Here is a 27,210-nt window from a genome sequence, read left to right as displayed (position 1 = left end):
TTTTTTTATTACAAGTTTATATATTAATAGAAACACAGATAAGTGTTTGAATAAATTCAAATAGACTATTTCTCATTATTTTATTACTTATCAAATGGGATGACAGTGATAAGTTAAACAGCAAAAGTCCCTCTAAGTATGTAAAATAATTAGCTAGACTACTAGGATGTGAAATTTGACTATAATGGAGCAGTTACTCTGAGGATCTGAGTCAAAAGATTTAATATCATCTAGCAGCACTTTTTCAAAGTACATTATATTTGAATTTGTTAATTCCTCATCGAAGTGCTTGGTCCTGAATTGAATGATTAGAAAGACTCCCAAAGCAACGGTTAAATGATTAAAGATGAAAATCTATCAAAATAACAAAAAAAAGATAAATAAATCTAGAAAAAAAATTTTAATAAAGAAATAAATACAAAGAAAGAGAAAAAGAATTGGCAATATTACAATGACGGGACAGTTTCTAAAAATCTTATGAGGAAGGAAAAATTTATGCATATCACTTCTAAGAAAATAGACTGCCTCCAAGAAATTAATGAGGAAAGATGCAAGAGGTTAGTGAGGGCTGTGGGTAGAAGGACTCAGAAAGAACACAAGTTCACTTAATCATTCTTGGAGTCACTAATTGCAATTAAATTTTAAAAATCCCAAAGCACTGGCTACCTCAAATATAGGGGGATTAATGGGAAAAGCTGCTGAATGTTTAGTAAATGGTGTGTGTCTTATAAAATGCATTATAGAGTGCTGAAAGTCTAATCTGAGCATGAAGGGAACTGAAGAGTCAAGAGGTTGACTTTAAATATTGATTCTTCTCTTTCTCTCTATTTTATGTTCTATAAAATAATGGATTTAGATAAGTGAGTGTCTAAGACTCCTTTTGAGGCTAATATCTGATTACTAATTCAATATTTCTCTGCCTTGGTTTTCCTCATATATAGAACAATCAATTTTGCACCTCTGATGCCTTCCTTTCCTCTAAGAGAAAATGAGAAAAAAATAATAATAAAGTTTATGTATAAAACAATGAAAATCATTTCAGCATTGCATTGCAATACTCTAGTTATATACATACAGGAATTACTATATATATAGTTATATATTATTATATATAGTTATTATTATATATTGTAATTTCCATTTATAACTATATATATTAATTCCTCCATATATAATGTATATGCCCAAGTGTAGGTTAGAACTTTGTAAAGCATTCCTTGATACATATATATTTACATATATATTTTTTTTACCTTAACAACACACAAGACTGCTTCATTTGTGTTTGGATCTGTGCTAATTCTGAAGTTTCCATTTTCATTTCCTTGTAGGATCTTGTATACAGCCTTTGAGTGAGGCGTGTTTGGCAAATCCTGGTCACGTACTGCCATTCGTAAAATCTCAACGTCAATTCTGTTTTCTTCTACTTCTGTAAAATACTGAAACCATTGCCTCTTGTTATTATAAATTAATAGTTTCACTGATGTGATTTTCTACTTTAAAGGTTATATTTAAAGAAAAAGAAAACAAAGTGATATGGAAATATGCAATTATACATCAGGAAGAATTTACATGTTTAACACATAAGCTCACACCTACTGTTTCAAATCTTATCCATTCTTCAAAGACTAACTCATGTCTTAACTTTTCAACTTCTATGAGGTGATTTTTCTAATCATTCAAGCCCTCATATTTGTCTCCATTCTGTACTTCTACAGTATTCACAGTCTATCACCCCTATTTTATACATAAAATGCTTTATATTAAGATATTAAAGCTTCAGTGTTTGAAGATAACTGTAAATTTCCTTTTTTAACTTTTGACTCACTGGCAAACACTGTAAGGAAAAAGTTTTCCCTTCTTTGAGAAATTAAATCATAGTTTTTTCCCCAATACCCCCTAAAAAAGAAATATGATTATGGAAAAACACTTAAAAAAGTAGTAAATCAGAATCTTCCAGAGATGTAAAATGAAGGATGACAGCCTGGTAGCCTTTGGAACATAATGGATCTAGATTCTAATCCCACTTTTTCCTCTTATATCATCTGTATGTATTAGAGCATGGACATGTTACTTAACTGACCTTTCACGTCCTCCTATGAAATAAGGGATAAAACATATCCTTAAAAATCATAGGGATTAATGTAAAAATATTGTATAGATGTGCTTGTCATTACAGGTTTTCCCTTCTCTGACTTGTATTCTGGTACAGATTAATGAGAAAAGTGGAGACGACTTACTAAAAGTTCAAGAAAGAAGAATCACTTCCTGGAAGTACCATCCTACACACACCTCTTGTGTTGTGTGTTCCTAAGTCAGCGTGTGTTCATGGGTAACCCAGGAGGAGACTGCACACAGATGGCTGTACTCCTGACTTCCCAGCAGAGCAGAAGATGTAAACTAGCCCTTTTGTTATCTTAAAAAGTTGAAGAGTCAAGAACACCAGAGAGATGCCCTCTTCCCTTTCACAACTGTAAAGGAAATTTGAGTCCAAAGAATCTGATACCAGAGCTTGACATCCAAGAAGCACTGAACACGTCAATAAACTCAAGGGACAGAAAGCAATTAGATGACCAAGAGAGTAGTCATTTCCTTGCATCCAGGAATAACAGCCGCTTTGATTATTTGTACAGAAATCATATTTTCCTATGGGTATTATTTGGAAGTTGTTGCTATTAAAACCAAAATGTATAATCCGAGAGCTAACAAATTCCAGATTTGTTTTTTTTTTAAAGTAAATGAATCTAGAGAAATGAATACAGAGATATACTCACAGAAGATTCTGTAAAATATGGTGAATTGTCATTTTCATCCTCAAGCGAAATTGTAATTGTTCCTGTATTAAATAACCCAAAAGGTTGGCCTCCCATGTCTCGCACTTCCATTATCAACTTGTACGTATCACATTTCTGAAAAAAAAAAGGGGAAAGGTACACTGATGACCACTTCTATTTCCTGTAACCTGTGATTCTCATAGCCCTTGCTCAGGCTTCGATTATTGTACAAATTCTTCTTTGAAATTTTTTCCAGAAAAAAGCTAACACAAATACAAACATCGAATAAGAGATTGGTCAGTCAATACAATGGAAAATTGATGTTTCTAATATAACATTTCAAAATGTAAAATTATTTTAGCATCCACACATCAAACCAGGTCACTGACGTCAAGTGAAGCCTTGTCTAGCACCTTGCACCTTCCCCCAAGTCCCTGTAGGTACAAAGGAAGTGTCCTGAGAAGCCCTAAGCACAGCCCGTGTGGAAGCAGGCCTGGAGAAGGGGCCTTCCTGTGACTTTCCTGGGAGTTCACCATCAGTTTAAACACAGTTTAGTGGCTGAGAAATGAATTAAGCAATTCATTACTTCTCTATCCAGCAAAGGCGTAGCCGTGGTGATGACACCTGTATCTGGATGGATGGAGAAATGCTTTGGGTGATCTGGGATTTGCTGTAAGATTTTATATCTCAGACGAGTATGCAGAGTGTCAGGTTCATCGTGGTCGATGGCTGTCACTTTTCCCACTGAAGTTCCTGTTTAGATAAATCCAACAATTTCAACAATTTCAAACAGCGACACAACTGAATTACAAACAAAAATAAAAATCAAGGCATTGCTGTAGCATATTCTCAAAACCACCAGTTGATTAATGTTAAATGTTATGGATAAGTGGAGAAGTATCTAAATGCTCTCCAAAACTCTAAGTGCCCCTTACCTGGAAACATTGACTAGGTAGCTACCGTGGATAATATGATTTGCATTCTGTCTACGTGGGAACATCCACCCCACCTGTGGTAACAGCGGTTCTCAAATTCTTCCTCCCAAACCAGTTCATGGACCATTTTTGGATGGTGTCTTCTCTGTATAGCTTGTTCTTTTCAAAGGCCAACTTGATAATGTTAATTAAAGGAAGAGCACAGCTTTGCATATGATAACAAAGGTTTTATGCTTTTGTATTTTAATAAATGTACTGAACTGTTAATATATACAAGACTTCAACGTTATGCAACAGTTTGAGTGTCATTTGGACCAGCTTTATGGCCCAGAAATCAGAGTATTGGAAACGCTGCTTTAGCAAACCACTTATTGAGGGAAAACAGTATTAAATATGCCTACATAATGACAACAGGATGGAGGAGGCATAAAAACTAACAACATAAAAACTAGCAACTTTATGAATAAACTAGACAGTCTTTTTATGCCCTTTGGTTTGACAAGGTCACAATCTTGGCTGCTGAGAACATCAACCCAATTAAAAATTTTTTTTTCAATTTGTTTGGAAAAATGTGCTGAGTAAAGGAACGCATAGGTTGTTACAAGCCAGGTCAGCATTTCCATACCATCATCTATTTCCGGCTCCTTGAAAATGTATTGTGACGATCTATTGCTTTATAAATATATCTATGACACATATGCACACGATCAAAATAGAAACAATAAAGAGTGTCTGTCTGTCACACACTCATATGTAGTAGAACTTTATGTATCACTTAGCTGCCATCCGCATGTGCCTGGAAAATGAGCGCAAAAAGGTTTGCCTTTGAAGAGCCTATGATCTTATAAGACTACAAAGTTTTGTATAGCATATCCTTGAAAGTCCAGCATTTAAAAATGTTCTGCATAATTGTGTTTAAAAGATCAATGAGGAATTCGATGGAAGCAAAAATCTCATGTTTTCCCTGAAGCGTGAACTTACCGGTTCGGCAGTTCTCGGGCACACTAAACATAGTCAATTTGCTTTCAAAGTACGGGGCATTGTCATTATCATCTTCGACCTTGAACAGCAAGGGCAGTGGGTACTCGGGTGCATAACCGTCTATGGTCGTCGCGTAGGCATAGAGCTGAAAGGTAGACAACCCCCATCAGCTGATTCTTCAAGAACAAATTAAGCACAGAATTAAACCTAGCAGTTGGGGAGAGACGTAATGTTTGAAAAAAAAAAATCATCTGCAAAGGCACATCTAACCAAGAACTTATCCAATGGAGACACAACACACCAGCACAGTCTGTGTCTGAATTAGGTTAACTCAGGAGAATCCACTTACGTTCCTATGATAGAGAAACTATGAATCTTTTCGTAATTAGTCACTAAAGCAACAGTTTCAAAAAGCGCAATGAGAGGAATGGTTTGGCAGCCTAGTTTCCATCATTCTATATTAAAGCAGTAATAATATACTTAAACGTTGTTAAATTAGTATAAACGGAATACTGTACTTTAGTAGGATTAGTCATATTTTTAGCCGAGTTAGAAGAGTGTTATTTAAATTTTACATGTGTACTATTGTGATGTCATTTTCCCTTTGAATTCTTCTGTAGCTTGAAGAACCTCATCTCTTCTAGCCCTTTTGCACTGTAATGTGCTCTTATCTTTGAAATTGCTCTCATCTTTGGGAAAATGCAAACAGGTGTCAGCAGGAGCTGGGACTTGAATTTAGCGCTGACTTGAGAGTGGGGCATTCAGTGTAGGCTGGGCAGAGGAAGGGAGAGAGCGGGGACACCAACGCTGAGTGTGTACAGAATGTGATTAGCAACGTGTATATAAGGACAACGGATGGACTTGTGTGTCTGGAAAAGAAATCACACGTTACAAGATAGTAAGGCTCTTCCTGGATAGAAAAGAAGGGACTGGATTGAACTAATTTTTCCCTACAAATTTATAAAGTCCAGACTCTTCTAAACATTCAAGAGGAAGAGTGTTTGCATCTGCTTTCTTTCATAGAATAACTTGGAACTATTGAAGAAGATTCACTTCTTCTGCAATTCTTCTTTAAAAAGCTTGAAAAGGGACCTTATATAAATCCCTAAAAATCATATGAATTGAATGGTTTAAAACAAATTCCTCCAACTGCAATAACGGTGTGACTCATCTAGAAAATTCTTTGCCAGCCAAGATTGAACAATACAATGTGGGACAAGAGAGCAAACAAGGGAGCAGCAATGATAGGAACTGAATTAGACCTGTGGCTACTGTTTCCAAAAATTAATGAAATTAAATTATTTCAAACAACATGAATTTATTAATACTTAACATTTATATCAATTAGATAAAAGCAAAGAATTGGAAAACCCCATCAAAATCCCCAGCTTTGAGGACAAAATTCTGGAACATGTGCATTATTTGAGCTACCATCAGAATATTTTTAAAGAGCTTTACAGTTCATACAGTGATTTGGCCACATTATGGTATTGAATGATCCCAACAGCTCAGAGGTAGATAAGACAACTATTAGCAGTCCATAAAAGAGAGAAGAAAGCAATCTTGAGGTTGTGACCTGCCCAAGACTAAAAGGAAAAGTGGCAGATACTGAAGATCCACTAATTTCCAGAGAAATAAGCTTTCCAGTATAAAAGAATAAGTAAAACTGATTTGATAGAAAAGCAAAGACATTTTAATTTTAATCTCTGCATTGACAGAGAAGGCTTCTTTCTATTCCACATTGTCTCAAGTGATTTTATAGCTGGCACCATGTTTACATCTGGTTGTTGCACTTCCCCTTATGAATTTTGTTGATTGCAGTTGGTGTTTCTTAATGCCAATTCAATCTTAAGCATGTTAATGGGAACCAGAGAAACACAAATAATTCAGAAGGGAAAATTATTCAAAAGCCCAACTTTGAGCAAAAATTGCCAACTATTTTATTCCTTTGTCCTTCGAAAGATGTCAAAAAATAGTGAAGTAACGTATTTTCATTTTAAACTATTCTCTCTGGCAACGATCCGGGGAAGAAGCCAAAACAGACAGCAGGTTGATGAGTGAGAAGCAGATGAAGACCTCAAACCCCATAAACAAGATGTTATCAGTAGCGTAAGAGACGACGCGTGCATTGCATCGCCCAGGGCAGGCAGCTCTTTATTCAGTATTAAGGCCTTTTCTTCTGTGGTTGGATCTTTTCTGCTTGTGAAGGAGCTATCAGGGGAAGCAGCAGAGAACTTATACATTTAAACATTATGAAGAAATTATGTCCTTCTAATCCAGCCATTTTATTTAATTATGAAATCCCTAAAGGGGAACATTAACCTTGCTTCAAACATTTCACTACCTTATATAGAGCTTTGAAATCCTTAAAATAGGGTCCTCGGCATCAACTATCGAGTCCTTCACACTCTGGTCTTTACTTCCTGCTCTCGTCTCACACCCTTTCTTAGCTTCAAACAATGCCTTCAGCTAGGATTTGTTGTTTCTGTAGATTTATCTCAAACCATGGGTCTTTCCATCGCTGATGCCTCTGCCTAGGGCACTCAGCTATCTCCTCCACTGCTCCCCACCTCACCGTTTATTGACTTTTCGTGGCTGCCTTTATACGGCCGTAAATTCCTACACATCTTTCAAATGTCTGCTGAGATACTACTTTCTGGACTGCCCATGTGTCACTTTCCCTTTCCTGTGCTACTTGAGCAAAGAACTCCTTTACTACACTCTTAGAATTCAAGACACCATGTGCTTAAACAGCTTCATTCACCATCACACTACAACTCACGGTGAATTTCTTTTGTATGTCAGATTAGACATCAGAACACTAAGGAGATACGTGAAGTTGAAACAGGAAAATTAAAGATTCAATTTTCAGAAGAGTTCGAATTTTTCCTTGGGTGAGGTTAGTTAGAATAAGATGAATGGGTAAATGTATTACTCAGGAATTAACGATAGTCAAGATTCTTGTTGTTGAAGGACAGTCAGAGGGAAGGAAAGACAAGATGGTCAATGCAACACAAGAGGCTAACGCAGGGGATCTCAACCTCAGGAAACATTTAGAATCGCCTCAGGTGACTTCAAATTTTCATTGCCTGGGCCCCACCCTAGAACAATTAAATCAGAATTTCTGGGAATTGGCTCGATCATCAGTACATTCAAAAAAAAATTATCGCATGATTTATAACATGGAGTCAGGGTTGAGAATAATTGAGCTACATTATTACAGGGAACTTTAAACGCAATAAAATTCACTGTTATTGTCCCAGGAGTCTACAGATCAAAACCTGTCCTTCAAAAATGTTATTATAGTTTCTACAGCTTTCCCTGCCTTTCTTAGGATATCCATTATCTTTCTTCATCCATGGCACCAATAGAAACTTGAAGTTTATATTACACAGTAACAATACTCAAAATATTAAATCAAATATTTGATTCTTCTAATATGTAAATAAGTGGTACTGAAAATATTAAACCAAGAATAGAAAATATGATTCTGAATAATCCAATAATCTTACCGGAAACTCTGCATACTGCTCACGATCTATGCTTCTTGTACAAAAGATATCCCCTGTGTCTTTGTCTATGAAGAACAAATTGAAGGGCTCTTTGTCAACTCCTGGTCCACTTATGGAGTAAAAGATGGTGTAGTTCTGTGCGGCATCAGATTGAACCTGTAACGATAGGTGATAATTCAAGGAAAGAACAAATATGTCGTGATAAATATTTTCAACCTAATCTCTTGTGATGGTTTTTTTTTTTTTTATCACTGGCTCTCTTTCCTACTCCCCTATTCTTTCTTTCCTCTGTGGGTCCACCCCCATGTTTTTAAAATTCTTAATCATATTCTGCAATGTGCCAAGCCACAAACTCTGTCACCTCTTTGATTCCAAATTATTTTGGGTTATCCACATAGAGATGGAAAAATAGTGCAGCTGAATATGCCTTTACAATTCTTATTCATTTATTCTTATTCCTACATAAAGTATAGTAACAAAAGTGATTTTGAGTTATTAGCAATGGAAAATTTTGTGACTAAAAAGAAGTAGAAAAAAATGCAACTTTCCTCCCATAATTACTTCTTCAGGAATTGCATAATTCCAAAGTTGACCTATGTGTGCACTTCAGTTATGTGGCAGTGATACCACTTTTTGGTAAATGGAAATATGGGCTTTTTTCGTGAGGATAACTGCTAAAGGGAGAATTTAATTATGCGAAATCTGTAGGCATGTCCTCTGTACGTGAATACTGAAGTGTGGTAGAGTATTCAGGAGAATCAAAATGCAGACCCAAGAGCATCAGAAACTCAAAATATGCAACTTGTTTCTAAGTGCTAAATATGATTTTCGGAGGAAAGTGATAAATACACAGACTCCCTTCTGCAGGACCCTGGTTCTGGTGAATAGATGGTCCTCACTGGTACCAACAGGTCAAAGCCCTGAGTCAATTCAAATGGGAAGTTTCAAGAAGAAACAAAATTTGAACATAAAATGGAACAAGATGGACTGTACCTGCTGAACATGTTGTGGAAATGGACCTAGTGAGTTCTCCATCAGCGAACACGGAATAGGGGCCCATCGCCTCTTGCTTCGCCTGAGGACTGTGTCTTTGGGATGTCTCTTAGGAATCTGCATTTGATGAGAGGTGAAGAAATACAGCAGAGCTTATCCCTCTAGGCACTGTCCGAGGGCATCGACATGAAGAAACAAGTGAGGGTTGTACATAATATCATGTACATACAACACCCAAACAATTTCCGTGTTTTATTAACAAGACACACACACATATATACACAGAGTAAGAACCTCTTTCACCTATTTCCTGATTTAATCACCGAACCAATCAGAACATTTATAGGATTTTGGTGAAAGATGTTATCTTGAGAAGTATAGATCACCTAAAAAAAGATAATCCATTAGCAGATATTTGAGAATTAATTTTATTCCACTTGTAGTGGTACAACTAAAATTTGTTAAAATACTAGCTATGGTGCAAAGCATCTGTATACCTACATAAAGACACAGGTCAGCATGTGGTCCAATATATTTTATTTTATGTGATACGGAAACTCTTCACAATTTGCATATAAATTAACGTTTTGTAGGCCTTAGTCTAAATTTGTAACAAATGAAAAGCATATGTAATATGTAAGCACATTCTAAATTTGATGGTGAATTCTTGTAATCCAAAGGAATTTAGCTGGGAAAGTGTCTTATAAATTGAATCACTTATTATAAGTTATTTAACAAGAAAAAATTAATTGTGCAGAGTTTGCTGAAAATGAGATTTATGTGAGTTCCAGTAACCTTCCCCCTTCCCACTCCCTGATCACCACCACTCACTGCAAGAAGATGAACTGGCAAACCCATTCTGTGGACTGGCCATACTCCATTCTCTGAAGAGAGGGACCTTCTAGAATGTTCTATTAAGAAGACAATAAATTGTAGATGACCTCATCTCTGCTTTAAAGAGAGACTGAAAGTCATAGTCACTTGGGAGAGAGCTACTCAGGGTGGAGGGCCACACCTCCAGCCTGAATGAGTCTGCACTGAGTTTTCCACCTGCCCTGCCTTGTTCCTCAGGTTGGTTGTTCTTACTGCCACACCTCACAACATTATCTGAAACCTCTGCTGTTCTGACTTTGCACCCTGGCTACAGAGCTGTTCATTTTGACACCATTGCAAATAGCTCTATTACTCCTTAAAAAAAGTCTAGTCTTTACATATGGTAATTCTAAGTGGAACAGAAACAAGCGAGCACATAAGAACAATGACTGTCCCAGGGAAGGAAATATATGAGATGGAAGATGCTTGTAAGAGGGTTACTATGCTCAAGTCTCGCCTAACGTACCTTCTTTCCTCTTGCTTCCAGTACAATGTCTATCTCTTTCTGCTCCTGTCCCTGAGCATCTGAAAGAAGAATGGAAAAACTCTTCTTTTCAGAAGACAAAACGAGGTCCCGTGTTGTGTAAACTGAGCCATCTCCTAGAATTCTGAAGTCAGGATCACTTGAGTGGATTAGGCTGGCTGACTGGAGACACTTCTTCAGATTCACTGCAAGGAAGAAATTTCACAGTAATTTGTACAGTGAAACAAGAATAGAACAAGTTTTACAGGAGTGACAACTTCCAGTCAGTGCATGAGAAGCAGAAAGAGAGAGAGGTTACACCTGGGAATACACTGAGTGTCTTCTATTGTAGAACTTAGAGGCCATAAAAATTAAATACTTAAATTAATGGAGTTGCAGTTTCCACTGCTTTCATCATTAACTAATTCATGAATAGACACAAAGTATTTTCTTAATCTCGCTGGTTTTATTGTTTCCGCTTTAATTTTTACCTATGGGTTTATACATTAAGTACAAATTTGTCATTTTCTATTACATGCAGTGTAACTGTATGACGTCAGTAGATTTTGAACTTGTTTGCAATAATCTGTGACCATTAAAACTATCTTGCAAAAAATAAGAAAAGAGGTCCATAGTTAAGTAATACTTCACAGTTGCAAGTACTCATTCTGTAATATCTTTTGGAGGCTTGATAAACACAATGCTTAGTAATCCTTAGTGGTTGCATCAAAATATTTCCTTTACAGATTCCTATTTGATACATTTAGCATATTTACTATGTGCCCTTTGGGTGCAGACTGTATATCTTTTAAGTGCTTAATTTAAAACCTCAAAGCACTGGGCAAAGCATTGTCTACCTTGGAAAGAATACCACTTCTGTATTCAAGGTATATTTTTCTAGATGTAAACTGAAGACTAATGAGAAATGTTGATGAAAGAAATGTTACTCCTGGACTCAGAACAACCAACCCATGCCTCAGGTGTGGCTGTGATAATAAGACTACTTAACAATTTTATTTGACTTTCTGAAGTTATTCTGTGAAATAGATCACATGAATTCTTGCTGGGTACCTGGTCATTATAAGCAATTTTAAGCATAAATTTTATTTTGGCATTTAAACTTTGACGCGTCTGTTTTATATCTATTCAATTAAAGAACATCGGCTTTGGAATTTTGGCAGCAGACAGTCACAGGAAATTAAAACATGCTTCTGGTTTCGGTGCCTTGCTTTGTTTGTACTAAACTAAGATAATTTAGCCCTCTGATGTTTGCTAATTCTCCTGGCAAGATAAGCATACAGCTACCTTGGTACTTTTGATTGTTTCTAATCACTACCCCAAACCAGGTAGTTTGTCTTTCATTTTATGTCGAATTTTAATTTCAAGTAACTACCCTATGGCCTTAATCCCAAACTTTACAAGAGCAGCCCGCAGCTAACTGTAGCAGTTAAAACTATGAAATTCTTAACATCATTTCTCACCTTTGCCTACAAGTGCTTCAGCATGAAGATGAGAAGGAACTTGGAGAGAAATTTTCTGGCAAGCATCGCAAAACAACAGTAAAACCTCGAAAGAAAGAAAATAATATCAGGAATTACATTTGACCACGAACTTTCACAGTACAGTTTTGTCTTATTGACAAAACTATTGTCGATTTCTGAAACAAATGAATCTTCCAATCCTTCAGTGTTTTTCAAATTCATTTTAAAAGGAGACAACAAAAAAAAGTGGCTTTTAACCACAGTCCTTTAGTATCAGTGAAAAAATTAAAGTGAACAGTAGTTCTTAGGACCTAAATTGTACTGCATCATTTTAGGAAAACGTGTTACAAACCATTGACTTTATATAGAGGGTATCAGCTCTCAGGCCATTCATAAATGCCATTCTGGTTTTTTTAGCATGAAGAAAGTACTTAACTCTGGAATATAATAACCATGTATTTGTACACAAATCATCATTTTCACAGCCGCGAACAATCTGAGGTATAGCTGACTAAGTCAAGAAAGTATTTGAGGATGGCTTTTAACTTCCTAAAGAACAGCACCCACAAATATTCACTGGTCTCAAATCACTCCTTGGACCGGCTTGGCACAAACTCCAAAGTCTAAATAATCTCATTCACAAAACTAGTCGAAAAAGAAATACAATTCAAAATATAGAGGGTAATTCAACAGGGTAAAGACTTTTAATTAAATTCAAGACACAGCTATTGTTTTAAGAAGTTATAGACCAAGTTCAAGGAGAGAAGAAGGCAGAGATGATCTGAAAAATAAAAACTATCGGTTTAAAAGTGTCAACAAATTCGAAACTTATTTTTATTTCTTTTTCTTGTCATTTTGTTTATTTGCTTCCTCTTCTGTTGTTCAAAATGACTGTCTTTATTATTTAAACATAAAATTGACCTAGAACAGAAAGGTCAATTTTATAACCAATTTTTCTCTGAGGACATATTTCTAGGGTTAAGGGACCCATTGGGAGAAGGAAAGAAGACAGACTATCAGCCATATGGATGGATGGACATTTCTTTTCTAACTCAGCCTGAGTCTATTGGAGATACTGCATCAGCCTATATAAATAGTCTGTAATTGTACAAAATTCTGTTAGGCAGGTTAATACCAAAACTTGGACTTTTAAAAGTTGTGTTTGCATTCTGCTTTAATTTGAATAACCACTTTTAAAAACATGAGACTTTTTATTTACTCGGACTTTTTAATATTTTCGTTCCTAATGTCAGGGAATGAACTAAAATTTACCTAAAGAACTTTCTCAGTGTAAAAAATATATAATGTGGAAAGAACATTTTGTAATTTTATATATATATATATATATATATATATATATATATATGCAAACACAATATACACATATATATATATACCTATACATATATATACCTACATTGTTATATGCCATGCATATATATATATACACATTATTCTCATAGGATACATCCACATTCCCGTTCATACCCCTATCTTTTTTCCTTCCTGCCCTAGGACCCCCGGTTTGTCAGTTTTGCCTCTGCAGACAAGCTAATGCAGGTCTCCAGAAGTAAAATTCCAGTCTTCAGGTTAAATGAGCAGCTTAGTTATTTGGAGGCAGCTGACGTCAGACAGCTGCTTAGTCATTACAGGGATGGATGAACGGATGGGCAGGGGATGAGCCAAAGGATACTGGACAGAGCAGAGACTAAAAGTGCAAGAAATCTGGCTGAGTATCTTGGAATGCTTTTGCCACATTTTACCTAACTAGTACTAACTCAACTTAATACTAATCTCTGAGCACCCTCCCCCCCACCATGCAGTTACAGGATAAAACTGTGACCGTCAGTCCCACCTAGTGTATTACTTACATGGAGAAAATGTTTATCCCCATGTCATAAAATCTTTAGATCCTGAAAATATAATTTGAAGCCAATTTGCTAAAATGAAAAAAAGAAGGAAATTTGATGCTAGGAAATGCCAGATGTAGACATGGGACAACTCCCCTCTCCCCACTCCTCACCAAAGAAAAATGAGCACCTGAGTACACAGTTACAAAGGTACTAAATACCTAAGTGGAAGCCAAGTTAATTTATGTTTTCCATGACTGTCACATTTTTCTTTATTATTACTATTTATTCAAGTTAAACGCCTTGCCTGAACTAAGAGCTCGGCCTTTCCCTTAGCCCTTCCCGGGTAAAAGTAAGAAAGCCCTGGCTAGTTCATCTCTCCACCCAGAATCGTCTTCCTCTTCTCCCAGCTTAGTGGAACTGAGCACGTTAAGTAACTACAGCCTATTTAATGACTAGTAGCAAAAGGAAACCTCGGAACCTTCTGGGCCAAATGCCTGAGGAGTGAATTCATTCCACGACTCCTTAGAACAACACCAGAACAAGACTGAACAGCGGATTCCCTTGAAAACCTTTAACATCTTGGCTTGAGCAAACCAAACATCTGGCCTTCCAGGTCACAAGTCTCTCAACTCTTCCTTGAATTTCCCTCAGATCTGGTTTTGTTTTCCCAGCCTACCTTCTCCGCCTTCCACTCCCACCTTACTCTCCAGCCCAGACTGAAGGAAGGAAGTGCACAGTACCGTGCTTGGACTCCCTAATCCTTTGATTGTTACTCACCAGGAGACAGAAGAGGAGCTGCTTACAGAAGATGCTCCCTGGGGCAGCGGAGGCCACAGCCATCAGAAGCGGTCCCAGTGGTCAGGGATGGTGGCTGGATAACAGGGCAGCTTGAGATGCACAGGGCGGCTTCCGCAGACTCCCAATGGCTGGCACTTGTGCAGGGAATTCTGCAGATGAGCTTGGTTTGGAGAAGAGTCAGGAGGCAAGTGGTAAAAACGACAGGAGGAGGAGCAGCAGAATTGCTTTGCTCCTATTCCCGGGTCAGTCTTCGCCCTTGCAATTCAATTACCTCTGAATGTCAAGAGGTTTTCCTACAAGTGGGGAGGGTGGGGTGCAAGACACCCCAAAACTCAGCCACTTAGCTCCTCCTCACAGCTTTCAAAATTTCTCCTGCCACTTGACACATAGGCAGAAGTGACAGGGAACACCCTCAGTCCTGGGCCCTCCTCCTTTTCCCCCCAGGTTGATGCTCTGAAGTCCTCCCCAGTTATTACCCACTCCCACGTCCTCCCCTCCTTCTTAGCCTTATTAACCTGCTTTGCCTCTGGGTACAAACATAGACTGTGCATGAACTCCTTGCGAGGAATTGATGCCTTCTCAGCTGCCGTTGGCAAATCGGAGACACACAGGCATGTGCGATCACATCCATCAGAAGTTATCTCCCCATCTGAGTGTTTAGGTGTAGTCTGTCACACACAGCACTGTGGTTCTGGGCTGTAGTCCTGCCAGGGACCTGGCACTCCAGTCTAGGGCAGCAACTGCACGGACGCATTGCGTCCGCTCCTTCTTACTGTCTGCCCACTGTGCTCCGATTCTCCAGCTGTCACAGGAACTGACCATGGTGTACATAGACCTTATAAAAGTAAGTGAATAAAGAAATAGCGAGGGTATAATTTTCTTACTGTATTCTTTAAAATTTTAAAAACTCAATTTATTTAAACTAAAAATATAAAACGAGTTCACCCATGTCTCCCACTCTCCATCACCCTCCCCAGCCCCAGCCTCTTCTCTTGAGCCACCAGTCTGTTCTCTGTACCTATGAGCTTGAGCTTGGTTTTTTTATTTTTTATTTTCGGAGATTCCACACGTACGTAAGACGATGAGTATTTGTATTTCTCTGTCCAACTTATTTCACTCAGTATAATGCCCTCCAGGCCCACTCATGTTGTCACAAATGACGAGGTTTCACTCTTTTTCAAGAATGACATGTAGGTTGATTCCGTATCTTGGCTAGTGTAAACAATGCTGCGGTGAACATAGGGGTGCATATGTCTTTTCATATTAGCATTTTAATTTTCTTTGGATAAATACCCAGAAGTGTAATTGCTGGAAATGGTAGTAATATTTTTAATTTCTTGAGGAAACTCCATAGTTTTCCAGAGAGGCTGCACCGATTTGCATCCACACCAACAGTGTACAAGGGTCCCCTTTTCTCCACATCCTCACGACGCTTGTTATTTCTTGTCTTTTTGATCACAGCCGTCCTGACAGGTACGAGGTGATATCTCATTGTGGTTTTGGTTTGCATTTCCCTGATGATTAGTAACGCTGAGCAACGTTTCATGTACCTGTTGTCCATCTGTATGTCTTCTTTGGAGAAATGTCTATTCAGATCATCTGCCCATTTTAAATCAGATTGCTTTTTCTTGCTATTGAGTTGTACGCATTCTTTGTATTTTTGGGATATTTGTCCTAATCAGATACGTGATTTGCAATTATTTTCTCCCATTCAGGAGGCGGTCTTTTCATTTTGTCGATAGTTTCCTTTGCTGTGCAAAATCTTTCTAGTTTTGCTGTTAGTCTCCCTTGTTTATCTTTGCTTCTGTTGTCTCTGCCTCTGGTATCAGACTCAAAAAAAAATCACAGCCAAGATTTATGTCAAGGAGATTACCGCCTTTTAGTTTTGTGGTTTCAGGTCTTATGTTAAGCTGTTAGTCATTCTGAGTTAATTTCTGCATATGGTGTAGGACAGTGGTCCAGTCTCATTCTTTTGCATACGACTGTCCAGTTTTTTTCTAGCACCGTTTATTGAAGAGACTGTCCTTCCCCCATTGTATATTCTTGGCCCTTTTGTCATAAATTAAATGACTATATATGTGTGGGTTCATTTCGGGGCTCTCATTCTGTTCCACTGATCTATGTGTCTATCTATTTTTGTTTCAGTAATCTACTATTTAAAAAAAAATAATATTAGGTTGTACTTTGTGTAGAGCACATCCTGGTTGAGGCCTTCTTTGCCCTCCTTGAGGAAGTAGCACCCTTTGGCCAGCATCCTCCACTCTTGGCATGCTCTCCCGGCAGCCCATTCAGGAAACCTCATGGCCTGGGGAGCACCTGTCTGCCAACACCCGCCCCTGTGCACCCAGGCCTTAAGCCTCTCCAAACCTGGCAGGTGGGGCTGGGGAAGTGCCCCCCCCTTGGCTTGCAGCTCCATGGGCACATAGGGCCTACGTGGTTCCAGCCACCAGGCCTGGCTCACTGCACTACCGGCATCTTCCTTTACAATCAGGCCCAGCTGGCAAGACACATGGGGTCTTCAGTTTTGCTGCTGCGGCTCCATTCCTGCTCTGGCAGCTACCACCCCAGTGCAATACCGTACAATTTTAATCACTGTAGCTTTGTAGTAGAGTTTGACATCAGGAACTATGATGCCTCCAGCTTTGTTCTTCCTTCTCAAGACTTACTCTGGCTTGTCTGGGCCTTTTCTGGTTCCATACAAATTTTGCGATTGTTTGTTTTATTTCTGCAACAAATTCCCTTGGAATATAAATACTAATTATTTTCTTATTCCATTCTTTTTTATTATTCATGAGATGTTTTTCCTTGAATATCTGTATTTGAGAACACCTATGATCTGAGGCCAACTCTTTTTAAAATCACTCCATTCATCCAAATTAATTGTACATTACAGGACATCCGAGCCTAAAAGTACAATATTCTATCAAGCTTAGTTTTTTAAACACTAATGACCCTTGCAATGAAAACTATAGCATCATTTCTCCTGTCAACTCAGGAGCTCAATATCAATCACACACAAGACCAGTGATGGAAGTTATGGAAGGAGGGTAAATATTTTCAAATGGTAATTGTTTAATTTGGGGTATAAAAGAGGGAACTAAAATTCATATTTAACAAGCCATTGCTAAGAATCAGAAGCCACGACAGGCATTTCACTGAATCCTCCCAAACAGTCCAATGAGGGCTCCTTTTAGATGGCAAAACCACATGAAAGTAAGTAACCACCTTTCTCCCATTAACCCAGAGACGATGGAGAAGCAAACATTTGAACCCAGGTCTGTTTGCCGCCAAAGTGCTACTCTTTGCTCTCATGCTATTTTGATGATAAATGTGTATCAATATATTGAAAATGAGCAGAAAATGATGATCAGGTATGTGAGAATCCTGTCTTGTTGAACATTAAGCCAGTCTGAGACCAGTGGAACGTATTGAGAAGCAGTTATAACCTACACCTCTTAATTACAGTCAGCCGTTCCAGAATACTGTGGGGCATCTGGCCTCTTTTGTGAGAGTCATTCTATTGTCAAGTAGAACGGCTGTTAAACTACCTACTTCATAAATTTTCATACTTGAAATTAACTCTTCCTACTCTTGCTGCTTATATTTCTGTCTCATGTTTAACTGAAAAGTAAAGTTATAGCTCACTCCCCATGCTGCTGAAAAACGAAGGATGAAAGATTTTCTTGTGCTTACCTGACAGTGTATGTAGAGAGGGAAATGATAACATAACTGCTTCTTTGGAATCAGAGGCCAGGAAGGTTTGGGAAGGAAAAGGCCCTGGAAGATGAACAAAATGATGTCTCATAGTATTTTATTGCCAAAGGTACAACCACCAATAAGTATATACTTTGTATCTGCACTGGAATTTGATCTCTCAATGAGAAAATAAAATCACTTTAATTGGGTATTTTTATATTTGACACTTTGGGAGAAAAGAAAAGAATGGTAATATAGAAATAGGAATAATTACCTAAATGTATACAGGTAGCTCCAAGTGTAATTCTGTCTGGGTGTATTTCAGCATAATTATCTAACTATAGACTTAGATAATAAGCATATATATTTAATGTTCTTAATAATGTGCATATATATATACATATATATATTTCTGAATTCAAACACTCAAGTTCTTTAATTCTTCAATCCTAGAAACTGGGACTATGCTTTTCAGCTAATGAAGTCATCATTACATCTTCCCATATTTTGACAAAAATTAAATTGGCAATTCTGAACAAATTAGCATGTATTGGCCTGTAAAAAAGACACAAGGCATTGCTAAGTTTGAAAGAATATTCTCCATGGATCCTGGAAAAGTGATTTTTTAAAAAAATCATACTTCTTTTAGCCTGCCTGCTACACGTTTTTTCTCCAATTAGCTCTCTTTCTTGACAGTAATAATAATAAAAAAACCTTTCATAAACATTAACTCAAATCACTGATTTGCAAATCTGTCACATCAACGATATTTTTTCCCATATTTGCTACTTATACACAAGGGCTTCCTTAAAAATCGAAGGATTTTATAGGAAAACAATTTAATATTACAATAAAATAAAATTACAGTGAAGCTGACTATCCTAAACCAAGCTAAATGAAAACAAAGTATCCCTTTAAGTTTCCTGCCATCAGATTATTCAGAAAGAGCTGTATTTTATTTTTATAAGTATGTTTGTTGTATTTTGTTTGTTTTAATCTATGCCTAAATTAATAGCATAACTGAATGACTGATAGTGTAGAACAGTACTTAAGAGCTTTAAACTCCGGGTTCAACTCCTGGCTTTGCTACTTAGTAGCAATATACCATTGGGTGATTGACTTAATCCTTCTGTGCCTCACTCTCTTCATCTATAAAATGGGGACAATAATAGCTCCTAATTTATAGACTATTATGAGGATAAACATGGCATTACATAGAAAGCACTTTGAACAGTGTCTGGCTTATGAGCAATAATATTTTATACCATATAATTGCCCAAGTGTGTAATAAAAAGTTAAAGAGATTAAATTTTAATGGAAACAAACAAAATTATTGCAAATCCAGGTTCTCGTGTAAAAACTGTCTAAAGATATACATATTTATCCATTGAGGAAATATTTAAAAGTTCATATATCGGGCCTTGCCCTCCGTAATGAGATGAGCGCCATGTACAGAAAGGAAGATGGAAATACTATTTTAAAAGGCACACTTTGTGGAGGACACAAATATAATCCTCTTTCCAGCTCAAAACATAGGTTCAAAGGAGATACTGTAGCAAATATTAAACATCTTAGCAATTTAGATAGAAATTAAGGAGAGACCATGATTACATGCTGAGTTCAGAGACTTCTGTAAACATGAAGAATTTACTTTAAATATGTAAATACTGTATAATCAGTTTTCCACAGCAGATTTAAAGTCACACAGAAAAAGATTTCAATCGAAAGACCCCTGTGATCCTTGCATTTTTTTAGATTTTAGTTTGAGGTGTCAGGACTATATATACCTTCCCATGAATTTCAAAGAACGTGTCTTACAGAAATACAGCTCTAAATTTCATCAAAATTGTTTATCCACAGCTAACTCGCAGAAAGTGCTGGTTGTAAATAAATTCAAGTCCTCAAAACAGCCACTTACTGATGGAATCATTATCTCTGTCAGGTGAGACAATTTATTCCAAAAGTCTTTGGACTGGCAGGAACGCCTTATACACTGATGAAGCCCTAACAAGACGCTTGGGGTTAAGTACATGACAGAAGAGAACAGAAGCTACAAGGGTACAGCAGGGTATGTGATCCTAATACGGAAGATTAGAAATGTATGGACAAATTAAAAAGAAGTCAACTAGAAAAGACATCTGGGTCTCAGGAGTTCAGTGTGCAGTGGAAAGCCCCTTCAATTCCAGTAAACTCGTGAACTTTTATCTGGGTATAAGGTTATTAAAAATTAGAAGTAACTCATAGGGACTGACAATTACTAGCGATGATTTCTCAGGGCTGTTTGCACAGAATATTGATTAACTTTACTTAACGTAACCACTTTCCATTATTATCAGAATTGTTGGCAGACTTATGAAAAGAAATATCAGCACAAATATGTCTAATTTAGAACTCTCTCTAGTCAGCACACACCCCAAACTCGAACTGGCTTAACAGAAACAAAACAAAACGAAATTGTTGAGGATAAAGGAATTTGTCAGGTCATGTAACTGGAAAGTCCAGGGATCTCCTAGATTCAGGCATAGCTCAAGTCAAGGGATCAACTGACGTCACCAAGATACTGGTTCTCTCCATCTCTGAGCTCTGCCTTTCTTTGTGTTGGTTTCATTATCATTCGGTTCACTCAGTGCGGAGGCAAAGATGGTCACCAGACGCTCCAAGATTACATTCTATCGTTTAGAAATCGGTAGTTGAAAAAGTTTATCTTACTTTGAATAGTTGGAGCAAAACACAATCCCGCTGGAGAATCTTGCCCAAAAGCCTTAAGTCACGGGTTGGCCAGACCACATGGGCAGAAAGTGGTGAGGAGGTCTTGCTCAGAGACTGTCATCTGTTGACAGAAAAAGGAGGAATAGTGGCTAGAAAAGCAAATCAAAAGATGTCCACTAAACTGACATTTTCTTAATTGTCCCCTCGGTAACCAGTCATTCATTAACATCTTCTACATCCTAAGCACTACCCATGGTGTTGCTGATTGGAAGACGTAATCTCTGCCCTCAGGAAGCCCACAATCTACTATGGGTTTTGAAACTTAGTTAAAGTACTTCATATGGTATGGTCAGGACTAAAATCCTGCTGAAATGAACATAATGAATATTTCAGACTTTTATTCACTTCCTAATATTTCTGCCAATTATTATTTTCTTTGGTGGCTTTCAAAGTTAAAAGTTTGAAAAATGTTTTTTTTTTAACTGATAGAATCTTACTGTCAATTTTTTATATTATATAGTAACAATCATATTTGTAAATGTTGACTCTTAAACATAAGAATACATACACTCACTACCTAACCTTTGCTAAGACAGAAAATCAGCAGGGAAAACTTCACATAACTTCCAGTCTAGTTTCTGTGTATAGAATTTTTAGTGTTGTTATATCCTCCAGTCTAGTTTTTGTGTATATCCTCCAGTCTAGTTTCTGTGTATAGAATTTTTAGTGTTGTTACACTGTGCTATAAGTATAATTTTGTAGCATGTATTGTCCCCTTAATTGCATAAAACAAACATTTGTCCTATGTTATGACAAGGCTTATATAGATTTGTTACTGACTGTATTAAACTTTTTCAAATAAATAATTTACAATTGAGTTATCCATTTTCTAACATTGAGTATTTAAGTTGTTTCTAATTTTTCATTATTATAAAGGCCATCTTGATAGATAAACCCTTTTCTAGATTTGGGAGTCTATTTTTGAGATAGAGTCCCACAAGCAGAAGTTCTAGGTCAAAAAATTTGATGGAATTTAATGGCTTTTGGTATATAAAGCCAACTTTTGTCACAAAAGCAGAGTAACAATCTATATTCCTACTGACAGTGAGTGCAAAAACAAATATCCTACCAAGATTTAATCTTATCATTTCACTAAAAACCCTGCTATTCTGATAAGTAAGACATTCTAATTTTCATCTGAATTACTTTCCTGACGACGTTTTCACAGCTGCCAAGCCATTGTAACTTTTTTTTAATGACGTACATGTTCTGTTAATATGTTGGCATTATATTTGGAACTATAAGGAAACTGGCACATTTGGAATAAACCAAACACGTTAATAACTAAAACTCTCTCTTCGACGGAGCTTCATTTTAAGATAAGAAGGTTGTTACACTTAATTAATAACCTTTCATAACTTTGAAATTGAATCTGATGATAGTGCAACGCTATTCTTCCCTGAGAAACTATTGGTATTTTCGGACGAAAAAAACCACAAAATTCACCCGGAGATTTATGAGTTGATTTGTTGACTAGATTGAAATACATGTGTTGTCACTTCTATAGCAAATGTGATACACACTCAAAGGGATCATTTCTAATATCTCTACTTTTGAACTAAAAATAAAACCCATCCCCCAATTCCTGCGGTTTGTTTTCGATGTAATAAAAACAAACGTCTATTGATCAGATTCTGTACAGTGTTTTATAAAATGCCCCTAAGAATTGCTCTTATCTAAGGTTAATTGAGCAGACCGTCATCTATCTCCACGGTCCTGCTGCTGCTTTGTGGGCCACAGGGTGAGATGAGGGATTAGGCTGCTGGCCTTTACAATGGTTGCTGTGAACCACTATTTCTTATATACTGGAAGATAATTAGAGAGATGAAAACGGGAACAGAAACTGCTCTGCATGATCAAACACAACACGATTGATCTCCTGTGTGACTAGAGAAACACTCCGTAAATTGTTTTGTCTTTTGGTAGAAGTTTCCACATGTGAATTTGAACTAGAATGTTTCTGAGAACGCTCGTCTGTACTTCGAAGATGTGCATGGGCACACACTGTCCTTCTCCCAGGACAGGTCAGAGGACTCACGTGCAGTGAGAAAGCTCAGCTTTACCTCAACTTAGCCTAAATGGTTATGCTCACTCTTTCGTTATTTTACTATTATTCTGAAAGGAAAGCACATTATGGTCTGTTTCGCCGAAGCCCTGGGGGTGTTATTTTAAACCAAATAATTCAAATTCTGGGGAATGCACTGCTGTACCACTATGTCTTGTGAACTGCTTTTTTTTTTTTTTTTTTGGCGAGGGTGGAGGGAGGCGGGGAGACACCGATCTTAATGAAGGGAAGGGATATACAGATTCACACCATGAGCAACTACAGACAGGGTCCTGGGCCAGGCGAGAAAGTGGAATTAATTAATAACTTCCGGTAACTTATTTTCTTTTCTTTCCCTTTTTCTGCTTGAAAGGAATACTCATGCTTTGAATTGTTTTAATTTTTCCTGATGTTATAAAATTTTGTAACTGTTCACATATTTTCATATATTTATAATTTTAAATATATACATTTTAATTTATATCTCTTATATATGGAGAGAGAGCCCAAGGCTGGGAAGAAAATCATAGGAGGAACCAGGTCATAGAAGAGAAACAGGCTCCAACTTACATGGGCTCAAGGGTGGCCTGGCAAATACCCCGTTTACCTAATATACTCAAAAATGGATACTAGAAAATGAATATAGCTTGAAGGGGACAGTTGAGTCGTGCTATTTAAAAAAAAAATGGAATGTAGAGCATTCTACAACCTAATTCTTTTTTAAGTAAAATAATTGCATACATCTCAAGGTATCAAAGCAAAACCACAACATTCGAGATTTTAAAATTCTGTGGCACAAAATTAGAGACAGTAGTGATAGTAAAAAGAAATTAACAGAAAACACCCAAGTTTATCAATTTTAAAATAATACGCTTGACAGAAATATTAAACATGAATAAGAGATGAAAAGACTATAAGAAAGAGAAAGAAAGAGAAGCCATGAGAAAAGATGGAAGAGAAGAAGAATGACTGGTTCACCTAATTTTACTGGAAGCTTTTGTAAGATTTACGACATGATCAAAGCAGCTCAGCATGGCTAGAACAAAGGGAAACAGTAAAACAGATGTTTATTTCTGAGCTGATTAAGAAAAACACCATAAATCAACTTGGAATAATTCCTTTAAGCTAAAATACCTTATAGTGTCCAGACCCAACTGGGAAAAGTCTGAATGAACCTAAAATTGCCTTCACCAAAAAGGACTTGAAACTTTGCTCAATTGGTTTTCCAGATCCCTGATGCTTAAGACCCTGAACAATGTGCTCTTAAAGTTATTAATTATTCAAATTTTACTTTTTCCTTCAAAATTTATAATTTAGAATAAATATCTTCTTTAAAGTATTAAAATGCCTTATTAGAATTTATAGACCCTCCATTTCCAAATGAAAGAACTCTGAGAGGGAAAAGATATACCCAAGTCTTGGATGGAGCCAAATTTAGATCTTCTGCCTATAAGTCCATAGATTGGGAAAATCTTTAATATTATCAGATGTATCATACAAGAAATAGACAAAACATAGACTGGAAAGAAATATTCTCTTAGATATCTAAATTTCTATTTTCATTAATAAAATATATAAGAACTTTTAACTCAGGTATAGTGTATAAGGTATAAAATAGTAATGGGATGGAGAAAGGGAAGATAGTAAGCCTTGGATATTTTTGGACCAAACTACATTAAAAATACACGTCTTCACTTTACATTTGTCTTAACTGTGGTTTCCTTTATGTAAATAGATTAAGAGTGATTAACATTAAACAAAAGAAGCTACACCCTTTAAAGCATACGCCCTTTATGAAATAGCCTCAATTAGCCACTGGTCTCAAATTATCATTGCATTATAGGTGCTTCTGCAATCAATTGGTAACAGACAATTCCGCTGCCGTGGAATAATTTAGGGAAAGTGAGTCTAGAAATAGCTGAGCTTAGGAAACCCCAGATTTAATTTGCAGAGTTTGGATTCAGATTGGACCAATACTTTGCCAGGTACTCAGACAGTGTGAGTAAGAGCCCACTATTTATTAATATGTTTCTGTTATGTGTCGATCACATTGCTTGAGAATGCAAGAACCACAAAATGAACAGGAGAGAACAATTATGCCCTAAAAATGCTTACAAATGTTGGTAAACAGACAAAATGCATATGTATCAAAGAGAGAACAGAACAAGAAATATATAAACGCATGCTAAGTACTGGTACAGAGCTTTGGTTTCAGCCTTCAGACGGACATTCACAAAGAGCAGGATAATCAGGAAACCAAACAGTCAGCACATCTTAGTTAACCAAATACGAGGCGACCTGTGAGGAATCTGAGCATAAGACAAGGATCCTGAACTCAGACAAAGTAAAAATGCATTACAACAAGAAGAAACAAATTAATGGTGCCTTGTTAACGGTAAGTGAATCAGAGGCTCAGAAAGAGATTAATATATGCTGTAAATGTAGAAGTGAAAGGTAGACGGGAACTAGATATGCAGCAGGAGGATGGAGAGAGAACACCTGGTTATAAGAGAGGCAGAGGAACACAGTCACCCCTCTGCATCCACAGGTTGCAGTCAGCCCTCCGTATCTGCGGATTCCAACTGGTGGGTACCGAGAGCCGACTGTACTACTGTCATTTTATAGAAGGCACTTAAGCATCTGTGGATTTGGGTATCTACAGGGTGAGGGGAGGAGGGAGGGTCCTGGAACCAATCCCCCTCAGACACACTCAACTATATATGTGAACAGGGAACAGATCAAAATGGATTGGAGGGAACAGCTAGTCCAGGTAGAACCAACTTTATCAACTGATATTTAGCGTGCCTCTTCCACGTGTCTGGTGCTTTTCTAGGTTCTCAGGAGACAGGCATGGTCTCGTCTCATAGGGTAACAAAAGAAACAGAGAAAAAATATAACACTGTATGATGAAATAACAGCTATGAACAAATGCCTTGAGAGTACAGAGAGGAGAGGAAGTCATTCCGTGTGGTGGATAGGAAAGCAATCAATGCCGTTAGATTTGGTGTGTCACAGAGGAGGAGGTACCATTTCAGTGGCCCTTGAAAAGTGAATTGAAGTTAACCAGGTAAAGGAATCCACAAGGAAGCAGCTCTCTTCAGAGAAGTTTATAATCAAAACCAAAAAAGCACGAAAGAACAATGCTTATTCAGGAAATGACCAGAAACTCCCAGGATGGGGGAACTTGAAACTGTAGCGTACACAGAAAAGTTAAAGAAACTGAGAAATTCCACCCTACAGAAGGGAAGATTCAGTGGTGATAAGACACAATAGTTGTTTCCAAATATTTATTCCATAGGGAAAATCTTACATTTGGTTTTGTTGTTGTTGTTATTTTTATGTTTTAGAACAGTTTCAGATTTACGGAAAAGTTGCAAAGACAGTACAGACAGTTCCCACACACTTCATACACACTTTCCCCTATTATTAATCCCTTACATTAATATGGTACAGTTGCTATAATTGGTGAGCTGGGATTGATACATTATTATTAACTAAAGTCCACACTTTTCCCACATTTTCCCTTAGTTTCTACTTAACGGTCTCTTTCTGGTCTAGCATCCCATCAAGGAAACCACATTACATATATTAGTTGTGTCTTCTTAGGCTCCTCTTGTTCTTCCTTTAACAGTCTCTCAGACTCCTTGTTTTTGATGATCTTGACAGTTTTAAAGAGCACTGGTCAGGTACTGTATGTCTTACGGGATTTGTCTGATATTTTTCCTATGTTTAGATTATGGTAAAGTGCATTTTCATTACATCATATCAAGGTACATAACCATCAACATGACTTACTTTGCACTTGTTCTGAAACATGCTAAGAAGTTGGAAACATTCATAAGGAGAGAATTAAAGAGAAAGATTTAAATAAATTGGTTAGAAGGACTCAGGATCAGAGAATGAAGTCACTTGCCTGAGTTCATTCACACGGCTAGTAAGTAGCTAAACCAAGGCTTAAATCCAATTTGTCCCAATTTTAAGTTTCTTCTTCCTCTTCGTTGGGTTATAATGCACAGTAACTGAGCGAATGCCCATAAA

The 27,210-nt window shown here is 37.1% G+C and overlaps 1 protein-coding gene across 2 annotated transcripts in view; it reads right to left on the bottom strand.

Moving 5' to 3' along the window:
- The window catches only part of DSC1 (desmocollin 1), a 28,178-nt gene extending 13,164 nt beyond the window's left edge, over positions 1–15,014 (bottom strand). For both annotated transcript variants that reach the window (XM_015239931.3, XM_006205083.4), the window contains exons 1-9: positions 14,643–15,014; positions 12,013–12,097; positions 10,535–10,737; positions 9,196–9,312; positions 8,203–8,358; positions 4,691–4,835; positions 3,361–3,527; positions 2,775–2,909; positions 1,254–1,439 (exon numbers count right to left, since the gene is read on the bottom strand). In XM_015239931.3, the coding sequence (XP_015095417.2) occupies positions 1,254–1,439; positions 2,775–2,909; positions 3,361–3,527; positions 4,691–4,835; positions 8,203–8,358; positions 9,196–9,312; positions 10,535–10,737; positions 12,013–12,097; positions 14,643–14,705 (1,257 nt within the window). In that variant the 5' untranslated portion in view covers positions 14,706–15,014. The remainder of the gene's footprint in view (positions 1–1,253; positions 1,440–2,774; positions 2,910–3,360; positions 3,528–4,690; positions 4,836–8,202; positions 8,359–9,195; positions 9,313–10,534; positions 10,738–12,012; positions 12,098–14,642) is intronic.
- Between the last annotated feature and the right edge of the window lie 12,196 nt (positions 15,015–27,210).

Source organism: Vicugna pacos, chromosome 24, assembly GCF_048564905.1.
Source record: "Vicugna pacos chromosome 24, VicPac4, whole genome shotgun sequence".
NCBI lineage: Eukaryota > Metazoa > Chordata > Mammalia > Artiodactyla > Camelidae > Vicugna > Vicugna pacos.
The sequence above is the reverse complement of the archived record's forward strand: the minus strand, read 5'-3'. Positions and strand labels throughout refer to the sequence as shown.